Source organism: Eriocheir sinensis, chromosome 34, assembly GCF_024679095.1.
Source record: "Eriocheir sinensis breed Jianghai 21 chromosome 34, ASM2467909v1, whole genome shotgun sequence".
NCBI classification, from domain to species: Eukaryota; Metazoa; Arthropoda; class Malacostraca; order Decapoda; family Varunidae; genus Eriocheir; species Eriocheir sinensis.
Genome location: NC_066542.1, coordinates 7846388 through 7859466, shown reverse-complemented (window position 1 = coordinate 7859466; position 13079 = coordinate 7846388). Strand labels below are relative to the sequence as shown.

General features: G+C 45.5%; 1 protein-coding gene across 2 annotated transcripts in view; it reads right to left on the bottom strand.

The window, feature by feature from the left end:
* Positions 1–13079, bottom strand: part of LOC127007016 (peroxidase-like) — a 43193-nt gene that overhangs the window by 1975 nt on the left and 28139 nt on the right. For both annotated transcript variants that reach the window (XM_050877493.1, XM_050877494.1), the window contains exons 3-18: positions 11718–11844; positions 10186–10312; positions 8601–8756; positions 7957–8090; positions 7405–7550; positions 6784–6998; positions 5839–6012; positions 5107–5282; positions 4228–4402; positions 3719–3916; positions 3103–3250; positions 2368–2545; positions 1938–2087; positions 1409–1518; positions 845–933; positions 314–419 (exon numbers count right to left, since the gene is read on the bottom strand). In XM_050877493.1, coding sequence (XP_050733450.1) covers positions 314–419; positions 845–933; positions 1409–1518; positions 1938–2087; positions 2368–2545; positions 3103–3250; positions 3719–3916; positions 4228–4402; positions 5107–5282; positions 5839–6012; positions 6784–6998; positions 7405–7550; positions 7957–8090; positions 8601–8756; positions 10186–10312; positions 11718–11844 — 2409 coding nt within the window. The remainder of the gene's footprint in view (positions 1–313; positions 420–844; positions 934–1408; positions 1519–1937; positions 2088–2367; positions 2546–3102; positions 3251–3718; positions 3917–4227; positions 4403–5106; positions 5283–5838; positions 6013–6783; positions 6999–7404; positions 7551–7956; positions 8091–8600; positions 8757–10185; positions 10313–11717; positions 11845–13079) is intronic.

Here is a 13079-nt window from a genome sequence, read left to right as displayed (position 1 = left end):
AAAAAGTCCGTGTTGTATTTCCATCTACAGACTAAGAGCAAAAGTCAAAAGGGGAATATTCTTTTAATGCTGGAGGTGATCAAAAGAGGTATAGGAAAGAAAGGATCGGTAAACAGGTCTTTGAAGAGAGGTGTATCAAGACGCCTCTCGAACAGTATTTGAATAATCTTTTAATATTTTCCACTTATTTTTTGTGCATGTTCTTGATTGCTTCCTCTGGTGCAATAAAAAGTAGGCGATATATGAATTAGGGAGTTGTGCAGCGTGGCATTGTAAGACAGGTATACCACCACATGCAGCCTCCTCTACTTACATTCCCCGTGGCGCCCTCAACGCAAGGGGCTGGATGCCTCTAAGGTTCTCGCCGGCCAGGCACAAGACTCGTGCGAAGGAGGTTCTGCGGATCTGCTGAAGCTGGGCTGTAAAGGGAGAGGATAGGGAGGAGGTTACTGGAAGCCTGAAACTGCAGCCCCTATTAATAAAAGAAGAAAGGCCACTAGAAGAAGAAAGGAGGTCACTGGAAGAAGAAAGGTCTCTGGAGGGAGAAAGGAGGTCACTGAATAAAGAGAAGAGGTCATTGGAGGAAGAGGAAAGGTCACTGGAAATATGACACTGCAACCCTTAAATAAAACAAATACAAATGTTAGACTGGATGAAGTGAATATAATAAACTTAAATCAATGGATACGAACCAAGTAACACACAACTAAAATACTGAACCATAAACACAAGAGCCAGGGAATTGTGAATAAGTAGCTTTTTTTCTTATATTTCTTCCTTTTTTTTCGGCCCATGAAGTTCCTCCTCTACTGTAAAAAAAAAAAAAAAAAAAAAGTGTCCGTACCTTCCGTGAACGAAGTGGGCATCCCGCCGAGGTCGTAGAAGAAGCGATCACTCTGCCTCAACCTCGCGAACTGGTCAGTAATGATACACCTGTGGAAGGGAGAAGGTGTGAGGGTCAGGCAGGTATAAAAGGGACAGGTGTGGTGGGGAGACACATATGGAAAGGAACAGGTGTGGTAGTGAAATAGGTAGGTGGGGTTGAGGCAAGGGCATGTTGAGGGAATATAGTGTAAGGGGGGTTAAGTGTGTGGGGTAAGGCAGGAGTGTTGAATGAGGCAGGTATGTGATGGTGATAGCTCAGGTGAATGGGATAAGGCAGGTACAAAGTCATCCTATACATTTAGCTCCTTTCTATATTGTCTCCCCTCTTTCCACCCCTTTTCACACGGTCTTCTTGACACTAACATACTTCAACATCTCCAGCACCAACATACTAAAAAAATCACCAATATACACCACCAACATACTTTTCTCAACATCACAAACATACACCACCAACATACATCAACAACAACATTTACCACTAACATACTCCAACAAGACCAACAACACACCACCAACATACTTGAAGATAGGGCCGACCATGGCGCCTGGGACGTGGCGCTCCGAAATGCCCGCTATGAAGGGGTCAACATCTTCCGGCGAGGCGTAGATACGGGCGAACCCGGCCACCACCTGAAGAAGAGAAGAACGGGAAGGTGAGAGAGAATGGGAGAGTGAGAGAAAACAGGAAGGTGAGACAGAGAATGGGAAGGTGAAAGAGAGAATGGGGAGTTGAGAGTGAACGGGAAGGTGAGAGAAAACGGGAAGGTGAGAGAAAACGGGAGAGTGAGAGAGAGAACCCAAAGAGGTATAGAGACGGAGAGCCTAAGATGAAGTGCGCAGGTTTAGAGGAAGGGAAAAAAGAACGAGTAATAACTAAAAAATATGAAAGCTAAAGATTAGAAGAAGTCTGGAAGAAGGAGAGATGGAAAGTTACTAAGTTATGAAAGAAAGTAAAAGTGGAACGATAGAACAGAACAGTGGGACTTTGATGATCCAATTAACGATTCTATTATTCATGAGGTAGTCGATGAATCTTAGGACAACTGTACCTCCGAGGGCAAGACGTCCAGGAAGTCCTCGAAGGTCCTGGCGCGGGGCAGTCCGCACACCTCGCGAATGTCGTTGTATGTCCCGATGGCGTGGTCGCGGCCCCTTTGAGTGTTGAGGGCCACAAGATCGAATCCGAAAGCTTGCTCTCTCTGCAAGTGGCCTGGGTGTTAGTGGTGGGTAAAGGGTGGGATGTGTATGTGTGGAAGAGGTGATAGATAAATAGATAGCCAGAGACAGAGAGCTAGAGAGAGACGAAGACAGAGAAACAGAGACAGACAGAGTGACTAAGAGCGACAGACAGACGGACAGGCAGTTATAAAAGAAGTACGAATATGACTAACAAAGGTGAAGTGTGAGTGGAGAGAATGGTTTGTGTGAGAATGACGGGATGTGTGTATGTGTGTGTGGGGGGGGGGGTGCGCGTCCTACCTCGAAGAGCCTGTTCGTGAGCGCCGAGGAGACAAAGTTGTCGAGTTGCTGCGGGGGCTGGGTCGCGAGGCCTCTCAGGAACTCATCCAGCTTGCCGGGCGTGTAGATCAGCGACGGGTTGTTGAACTGATCCACGAGGTCCAGGCGGTCCGTGTGCGAGCCGTCCCTCCCGAACAGGCTGAGGAGAGGAAGGAAGGAAGAGTGAGGCCTGGGACGGAATGACATGGAGGGGATGGAGGAAGTGGTGGAAGAGAAAAGGGTCGAAGGGAGGTGAAGATGGGTGGGTGGAGAGAATGGACTGAGGAAAGGAGGAAGGACAAAGAAGTATTAGTTAAAGAGGAATAGAAAAGGGTCGAAAGGAGGTGAAGATGGGTGGGTGGAGAGAATGGACTGAGGAAAGGAGGAAGGACAAAGAGGTGTTGGTTTAAGAGGAATATAAAAGGGTCAAAAGGAAGGTGAAGACGAGTATGTGGAAGGTGGAACACGGGAGAATGGGCTGAAGAAAGGAGGAAGGAAGAGTGAAACCAGTGACTGAAAACAAGGAGGTGTTAAAGGGAGTCAAAAAATACTCTCCATCTCTCTATTTCTCAGTAACAGAAGAAGCTCAAAGGCAAAAAGACAAAAAAAATAAAGAAGCCAATTAAACTCTGCTCCTGCAAAAGAAAACAAGGGAGAGTCAGTTTAGGATCTTAGTATATCTATCTTATTTATTCTTACTATCCCTCCAATACTCACTCTACCATGCCCTGGACGAGCGTGTGGCCGAAGCGGAAGGCGGCCGTCGCGAACTCGTTGGTGACGATGGGGCTGAGGGAGGGGTCATACATGTTGGAGTAGCCGTGGCGGAGGGGCAGCAGGCCGTTCCGAGCCATGCACTCCTTGCCTGTCGGGGGCACGGGGAGGGTCATCATCTACCGAACTACTGAAGCTTCATTATGTTTACTCCACTGTACAGGAAAGCTACGGGCCATAAATGTTTGGCTTGAGTGATGAGGGAGAACTTTTACATCATAGGAAAGCCAGTTAGGAGTACCACAGTGAGTTAGTGTTGAGAATAATGTAGCTTGGTTTTCTAATTTTATTCGTAGGTTATGGAAAGTGGAAAAATGAAAATAATATGATACTTAAAAAATAGCGTGCCATTCGTTGCATATCTATCCTTAGATATAGCTTATTTCTTGTTCTTCTGCTCTTTCTTTGGGCATAGAAACGGTAATGAAAATATATACACTCCTAGAATATAAGGGTGCCATTCCTTGTAAATAATTCTGAAAGATATCAACTAGTTAGTGTTCTCACTTTGTTTTTGCCTTCAGCTACAAACAACAACACACAGAGCAGAGTAACCCACCCAGGATGAGGGGCAGCCACTCGTTGTAGATGATGTGCTGGTAGATGGCCACCACGATGCGGCGCGCCTCCTGGAAGAGGGTCTCATCATTCCAGTGCGGGTTGAGGCGCGACAGCTCCCGCGCGATCACGTTGTGGAACCTCGCCCATAAGGTATGCATCACCGCCAGTTGAGCCTGCTCGTTGACGCGGTTGTCGCCTGCCAGGGGGTTGAGTGAGGAGTTAGAGGGGAAGGGTTATTGTTGTGGTTGATGATGATAATAAAAATGGTAATAATGATAAAAGAAAAGTTCATTGAAGAAGCATAGGCGTTCACAAACAAAGAGTAGAGCTCTTTCTTATCTAAGGTTTCATTCCCCAACGCTGGCTCGTCATTGGAAAAAAATATGCATGAATCAATCAATCCATGTATTTTTTAGTTTCCACTTGCAATTTTCGTTTCTCATTTCTTATCCCTCTCTATTACTCTCATCTCCCGACTTTCTCTCCCCTCTCACATCCCCTACTCACCCGCCATGAAGCAGGGCAGATCGCTGACGGTGCACATCATGGTGGAGAGATCCGCGGGCAGCAGGCCATTGTTCACCCTCAGCAGGCCGCCGCTGTGTTCCCGCAGCTCCTGTTCCTCGGAGCGGCTGGACCCGTAGATGTTGGAGCCGTCCAGGTGGTGCGTGATCTGGTTCATCTGGAAGGGAGGGCGGAGTGGGTGTTATTGTTGATGTTGCTATTGTTATCGGCGTCGCAGACGCCGATCAACAGATTGTCCATCTTCTTGTTCTCTTCAAATTGTTTTCCTGGCTTACCCATGCATTGTAGACATGACATTGTAAAAAAACATTTGTTAGCCCTGATGAACCCTACAGCATGGCATTATAGTTTAAAAAAAATAAATTTACGTCTTGGCCTGTGGCGCCGGTAGGCCTTCATAGTAGGGCCTGATGGTCGGCCCCAGCCCGTTGTGGAGCAAGCAAGTGTTTATAGTGGCGCCATCCTAACTTTTCAGCATTTTCCATTTTAGACTCCTAGTTCCATGATATAAATTGTTGGGGGGGTGTTGGAGGGTCATGCGACGCCGATCTAGCACAGTTCTTGTCCTATTAACACTTGTTGTAGTAGTAGTAGTAGTAGTAGTAGTAGTAGTAGTAGTAGTAGTAGTAGTAGTAGTAGTAGTAGTAGTAGTAGCATTTAACATTATTACAACTACTACTAGCACTACTACTGCTACTACTACTACTACTACTACTACTACTAACGTCATTACTATTATTATCATCATAAGACTACAAAAAATGGAACTGGAGAAAAACTCGTTCTACAAATCGACACACACACACACAAAAAAAAAAGAAGAAATGAAAATAAATAAATAAATAAATAAACTCCACCCACCTGCTCGGTGTACCCCAGGTTACAGCTCCTCGGGGCGGGCATGGACCTGACGAAGTTCATGCAGCGGCGGCGCGTGCGGGGGGCGTGGAAGTAGTCGTCCTCGGGGATAATGATGGGGAAGCAGGAGGGGTGGACGGGGCGGGCTCCATCACAACACAAGATGCCCGTGTCGTTAGCTGTGGGGGAGGGGGGGGGGTTAGGAGGTGAAGAGGGAGGTGATGAGAGATGAGGTGCCTGTGTCTGTGTGCGGGGGGGGGGGGGATAGGGGTGGAGGTTAAGGGGATGTTTGTGTGCGTATTCTTTTTTTTTTTTGGTGTGTGTGTGTGTGTGTGTGTGTGTGTGTGTGTGTGTGTGTGTGTGTGTGTGACTGGGTGTTTTCTCTCATGGCTGGCTAAGAAGTGTCGTTTGTTTGTGTGTTTTTATTATTATATTTGTAGCTGTTGTTGTTGTTGTTGGTGGTGGTGGTGGTGGATTAGGTATTCTTGTTGTTAATTATAATTCGCACATTTATCTCGTTCAGAAAAAGAAAGAAATAGCAAACATTCTTTTTCTCCATCAGCTTATCTATCTACCTTTCTATCTATCTATCTGTCTATCTATATCCACCATCATCTCTCTCCTATACGCTTTTTTGTAGATCATCCTCAGTCAGTGTTTTCCCGGGACATCAAATCCACCTCAATCAAAACAAAAGACATCAGAAGAGCGCCAAAGAGACACGTCCGAACTCACAGAACCTGAAGATGGGTGTGTGGGTGAGGTCGTGGTCGATGAACTGTCCCCATTGCATCACGAAGAGGGTCAGGTCATTGTTGGGGAGGTCCACGTCACGTGCGATGGTTGTGGACACCAGGCGGGCCGAAGGGAGTTGCTGGCCCGTCACGCTGATTCTTGGCCGCCACAAACCTAAGTAGGGACGAAGCGATGGAGTGTGATTAATAAACGATCGACTTCTTGGTCTTATCATGCCTGGAGAGTGAGAAAAGAAGAGGATTCATAATAGAGGAACGATTTTGTGCCCCCTATAGTGAGTTGATGATAAGTAAATGAATGGATGGGTTATTCCCGTAGATTTAGACAGGATGGTGATAACGATGAATAGATGAAGGGTATAGGGCGTTCCGTCTCGCTCATTCTTGGTTCCTTTAGACCTCCAGAGTGAAAAAGAGAGTGGTTACTTGATTAATGAGAAAAAAAATCATAGTCACATAAAACCGACCTATCTATCTATCTAGTATCTTTCTTTCTTTCTTTCTTTCTTCGATCTGTATCAACCCACCATCATCCTCATTCTCCTTTACTTGATCTTCTTTAGTCATTGCTTTCCCGGCAAGATGAGAAAGTAAATATAAGCACAGAATAAGAAAAAAAATATTTAACTGATAATTGGGTGAATAATTAGGGATTTCCAGACTCATCAAACCTAGAAAGTAAGAACAGAAAATAGCTTCATTAATATATGGACGAATTCTTAACCTAATCAAAACTCTAACGTAAGAAAAGAAGAGAGGACTTGATCACCGTATGGATGGATTCTGAGCCTTATCAAACTTAGAATAATACAAAAAGAAGACTCGATTATAAACGAATGAAAGAGATTGACAGTCACTCCTGATTCTTGGCTAACCACACTTACCAAAGTCCGAACCACATGTAGCATTACCAGAACCCACGTACCGTCACTGTACCGCGGCGGCGTGATCCTCGTGAAAGGGGTCCTCGCCTGGCCGTTCCGGGGGTTCTGGAGGTTGTTGCAGGAGCCGTCGATGGTGCGGTAAAAATTCTCCTTCTTGCCGCAATTTGGCCGCCTTGGGCACGTGTTCTCGATGATGGAGTCCTTCAAGGAGACCTGCTGCAGCCCGAAGCTAGCCTCGGCCGGTGAGAGGCGGAGCCTGACCAAAGAAGGAGGTGGTTAAGGAGGACGAATATTAAGAAAAAGATAGAGGAGGAAGAGGAGGCAAAAGAGAAAGAAAGTAGAGGAAGAAGGATGAAGAGGAAGCAACCGAGGAAGAAAATACAGAAAGGTGGTTATGGAGAAGGAAAGTGAGAAAGAAGATATAGGAAAAAGGATGAAGATGAGGCAGAAGAGAAAGAGGGGATAAGAAGAAGGATAAAGAGATAGAAACCGAGAAGGAAGCGCGTGAGTCAGTGGCCATAACGGAAGAATGTTAAGGAGGTTGACAAGAGGGAAGTGCTGAGAGACGGACAGACAGACAGACAGACAGATAATAATACAATAGCATGGTCAGGCACACAACCGCACATTACACACACATACACACAAACACACACACACACCTGGTGAGGAGGTAGTCCCCGGCGCCCGTGTGGGTGAGGGCGTCTCTGCTGATCTTCATGGCGAGGGGCGAGGTGCGGAAGAACTGCAGGTGGGAGTACTCGGCGGTTCCCGGTTGGGTCACTGTGATGCCATTACTCATCAGGAACTGTGGAGACGTGAGGACGAGTTAACAGAGGGAGAGGAAGAAGAGTGAGAAGAGGAGGAGTACAGCCTGAAGTACATAAGAACATAAGAACGCAGGAGTCTGCAAGAGGCCGGTAGGCCTGTACGAGGCAGCTCCTTTTAGTAGGAGAATGATGACTATGAAGAAAAGGTTCCCATACACGAAAAAACAAACAAGCAAACAAAAAACAAAAACCATCCCATTCAAACCCTGACAGGCTAACACTGCGTTCAGAATTTGTACGTATATAACAACGCAATACTAGACCAAACCGAAGACCCGTGACAAACAAACAGGCCAGTGGAAAGTGAGGCGAACAGAATTGACAAGCCACCTTCCTTTGCTTGACCCCGCCCCCCTTCAAGACAATCTCATTTGCTATACTCACATACTCCAGCTTGTCGCGCTCCTCCAGCTGCCAGAGAGAGCTGCGGGCGGCCTCGTTGACCATGTCGCTGGAGAAGCTGAGCCTCCTAAGGGGCGCATTGGGGCGGGGAGGGGGTAACACGCGCGACGTGGTGCCTGGCGGACGGTCGACGGTGGTTAGCCAGTTAAATGCAGGTACAGTAAGAGAAAGAACTTGTTATAGAGGCTCACGTGAAAAGAGTACACCTTCCAAGACCTATCAAAACACCTCCACTATTTTTTACAGCAATGGCAGCAGTTCAAGGGATTTTTTTTTCTTCAAAGCAACGGAACCAGTTTATATCCTTATTTCTGACCTCACCTATAGCTTGTCAAGATCTGGGGACTACATTTACTGAAGAAGGGAAGGGGGAGGGGCTTACATCCGATGCTAACGCGAATAGAGATTTCCTACCAACATCCACAAAAAAAAAATATTCCTTCTTACACCCTGTTTCCTCACCTCACCTCACGTCGTCACAAAGTCTTTCAAGGTTTCAAGGTCTGGGTACTACACTAATAAAGAATGGAAGAGAGAGAAGCTTCAATCCGAGGCTAACGTGAATAGAGTAGTCCTGTCAACACGTACTAAAACATTTCCTCTACATCCCCGTCTTATCGCCTCACCTGGCCCCCCAAGGTCCGGACAGCACACTCCCGCTGCGCCGCTGTAGAGGGGACACGTGAGGGAGTAGGAGTTGGGCTCGATCTCCTCGAAGCACGGGGAGCACATCACCAGCGGCACGCAGCGGGTGTAGCGAGGGCACGAACCGGACTGCTTATCTGAAAGAGGAGGAGGAACTGTGATGAGAGTTTGAAAGGAAAGTACTCAATCTACTTTTTTTTTAAAGGAGAACCATGTGGAGCGCTTCTTACAGTTCTCTTTCCTGCTATGCCCTTGATCAGTCTCCTCATACCGTAAAAAAGAGTAAGCAAGAAAGCGAGAAGAGTTGAGGATTAACTTTTCTCGCTTATCTTGCGCGAGATCGCTCGGTCAGGAGTGACATCACAGAAATGCTTCTATATTATTTGCCGTAACTCAACTTATGCAATAGATAGGACATTTTGGTTAACACCGTTAGACATAGCAGTGATTGCAGAACTCGAATATGTTTATGAAAACTCAATAAAACAGAAACTAAATATATAGTGATGAGTTGAGGCTAAAGAATCACTCCGTAATGTTTATAACACATTTTACATATAGCTAACATTTGCAGCGGCTATGAAATGAATACTAAAATAAACAATTCCATCTTATAGAGAAAAGCCTCTTGAACACGATGGTTTATACAGGTTTTTCATAAAATGCCAAATAAGTGAAGCACGGAAGTGTTTATTAAAACTTTTCACCTCAACCCTCGTGTGCCCCGACTGGAATGGGGGGGAGGGGTGTTTTTACTGTCTTACGACTTTCATTTTTGTCTTTCGACTTCCCTTGCTTTATGTAGATCCTTGTCTGTTTGCATTACTGCTTGTTTGGCCATGTTGCCATAACAACCCTCGCCTCGCCTCGCTTTTCATGTGGCCACAGAAACTCGCCTTGCCGCTCTCGCTCATGCTCTCGCTAGCTTTCTCGCTCCCTGTGTGGCCGCGGCCTAAAGTGCAGACCCGTCTCTATTTCGGCAGTAAAGAAGACAGTCCGAGGGCTGATATACGAGTAGGTACTTGTGGAAGCCTAGGGAAGGTAAACTGTGATAACCCGGATACCAAACTTGCCCTGCGTCTTGGGGTAGTGGGTTTTTAAAGCCTCTTTGCTCCTTATGCACCACTCGCCAATGAAACGGAGACGAGCACCGAGGCTACGCGCAGCTTAGTATGGCCCCTTACTTACCTCCTCATTCAAATATCACAGGATAAAACACACACACACACACACACACACACACACACACACACACACACGGCCCGGTAGCTCAGTGGATAGAGCGTCTGCCTCACAACCAGAAGGACCGGGGTTCGATTCCCCGCCCGGGTGAAGATAAGTTGGGTTTATCTTCTATCACGTGTAGCCCCTGTTCACCTAGCAGTGAGTAGGTACGCGACGTCAGGCAAGGAGTTGTGACCTCCTTGTCACGGTGTGTTGTGTGTGAGTGGTCTCAGTCCTACCCAAAGATCGGTACTATGAGCTCTGTGCTCTTCCGTAGGGGAACGGCTGGCTGTCTCGAGAGAAACCAGCAGCAGCAGACCAAGAGGTGAATTACACACTCACGGTCGTGTCCCGCTGGCCTGTGGCGGGCGGGCGCCGGGGTGAAGCTGGGAGCACCGAAGCCGAGGAAGAGGTTGCCGGAATTCTTGTGGGAGAGCGGCGGGCGGGTCACCACCACCTTCTTGATGCCCTGGATGAGGAGGAGGAGGAGGGAGAAGAGAGGCTTGTTTAGAAGTGGTGATGGTGGTAGTGATATTGATGGTATTATATTATTGTGTTTTTTTTCTTCTTATTTGACACAAATAGTGATTTGTCTTCTACTACAACTACTATTACTACTAGACTACTGCTGCTGCTGCTTCCTCTTTTTCTTCTTCTTCTTCTTCTACTACTACTACTACTACTACTACTACTACTACTACAACTACTACTACTAGGGAAGGATGGGTAAAGTGGCCAGTAAGGGCAAAGTGGCCATTTGAGTTTTCTGCAGTGTATTAGTGCTGCAGCCAAGTGAGACCCGTGCTAAACAGTCGCAACTGATGGCGTCAAAGTTGTCTGTGACTTTGAAGCGTGAGGCTTCACTGTTCTACTTCTGAACGAATTTTTTCGTTTTTTCGCATGTCTGATTTTAGGTAAGTGGTGCAAATTGTTGATTATAGCCAAAAAATAAAGTAATGATATAATTATTTGCTCTAGTGCTGTTTAATCAGCGTGAAATAAGCTTTTAAATGATGTAGTTTGAAAACGCTAAGTCGTGTAGGTTCGATGGTAGACAACATGCAGATTTTGTAATGGCGTCATCCCGGGCAAAGTGGCCAGATGGCCACTTTGCCCGGTAATGATTTTTTATTCACTGCACAATATAAAATTTTACTCAACTCATTTTTAGTAACTGATATCACAACATTATGATATGTAACAGTAGCAGCCAGAAGAATGCTCAGATTAAAAAGGCAGCTCTTACAAAAAGTTTTGAATCAGAAGAGGATGATGACAAAGAATGCTTCTATCGTAACGAGGCATACTCAAATTCGAAAGACAATGAAGGATGAATTAAATGCTTGACATGTACAAAGTGGGCACATCAAGAGTGCTCCGGCTGTGATGAAGATGATGAGTTTGAGTGTGAATTTTGCTTGTATTAGGTATGGCCACTTTACCCGACCTACTATAGGCGGGCAAAGTGGTCACTTAGTAGTTTTTCTTAAGTAACATGGAGACACTTTAAAACAAAAAGGAAAGTTAAAAATACAATAGGAATCGAAACTTGAGCTATTAAAGTTACTATTGGCATATGTTTTTATAGTTTTTTTATTAAGAAAGTATAATGAAAATTCATCAAACCTTACAATGGCCACTTTACCCATCCTTCCGCTACTACTATTACTACTGCTACTACTACTACTACTACTAATAATAATAATAATAATAATAATAATAATAATAATAATAATAATAATAATAATACTGCTACTAGGCTACTGCTGCTGCTACTTCCTCTTCTTTTTTTTTCTCTTTTACAACTACTACTACTACTACTACTACTACTACTACTACGTACTACTGCTACTACTACTACTTCTACTACTCACCAAAGCCTTAGCCCCGGGATGGAGGACTTGGACGTGGGCGGTGGACCTGCCCCCGTTGTAGATAGCGGGTCTGATGGAGGGGGTGAGGTGGGCGGTGGGCGCCAGGGGAGTAACCACACCGTAAGGACTGCATGGAGGGAGGCGAGGAAGTGGGTGAGCCAAGGTTACCTAAATTTAAGGTTGGTATTGTCAGATGCTCCCACCCCTCTCACCAACTATTTCCAAAGGTCAAAAAGGAGGTTAATCGAGTTCTTATGAGTGTTCTGTTAGGTTCACGGTACAGAAGAAAACTCAGACTACCACCAGGGTCATAAAAGTACCCCTGGAAATGCCCTAAACTCCCACGAAAGACTAGTAAATTACGTGTTCTTGGGGGCAGAAATGTTTAAACAATATGGCCCTAAGACCCGTTTTGGCATATTCTCAAACACTTCGTCGAGGCTCTCACTCCCACACATGATAAGGCTTTCGTAGAGGTTATGGGTATTGCCGTGGGTAGTTTTATGAGGCTATTGATGGTTTGACAAGGCTTCTGCACCATGGATATCAAAAACACTCATGGGAACCCGACTAATCTCCTTTGTGGCCGTTGGAAAAAGTTATGAGCCGAGAGAGTCTGAGAATAATGGTCTTTTTTCTAATATCATAGCACTGGGGATACGAATGGAAGGATTGTTATGCATCATCGATCCACAAAATTCGTGAGATTAGCGAAGGAGTGGGAAGGAAAGAAAGCTAACATTAAGTACTCGTAAAATTGGCTGACTGATAAATAGCCTAGTATGAAGAAAAAAAATAATAAGAGATACAGGACACAGAACTAGTTGAGTAGTGGACCGCGCTACGAGTGAACAAGCAATTCTTAAACTTAATAACACTATTCAGAGAGAGAGAGAGAGAGAGAGAGAGAGAGAGAGAGAGAGGTAAATAAATCCAACATGACTATATAAAATATTTTTCAGTGTAGTTCCACCTCATCAATTCATTACCACTACTATTCATTTATTTATTTACTTATTCATCTTCCTTTTACCTAGCGAATACAAGATCTTATTCTTATGCGCTTGTAGACTGTCATTTGAGTCCAGCGGAGGTCGGCGCGCACAGGTCACAGTCAATTTTCAAAGTTCAAACGAGAGGAAGGAAGCGGAGGAGGAGGGCGTGGCGGCGTGTGCTCTGTTATTTAAAGTGTTTTCGCGTGAGGGACAGCAAGGCACTTCACTAAAACGCTCCCTGAAGTGTATAAGAATGTGTCCATGGCCGTGAGAGTGAGGAGGAAGCGTGGAGAAGTGGGAGGGTGAGTATTGTGAGAAATTACTGTTGTTTTTCTTTGTATGATTGATTATAATGATCAGTAGAGTC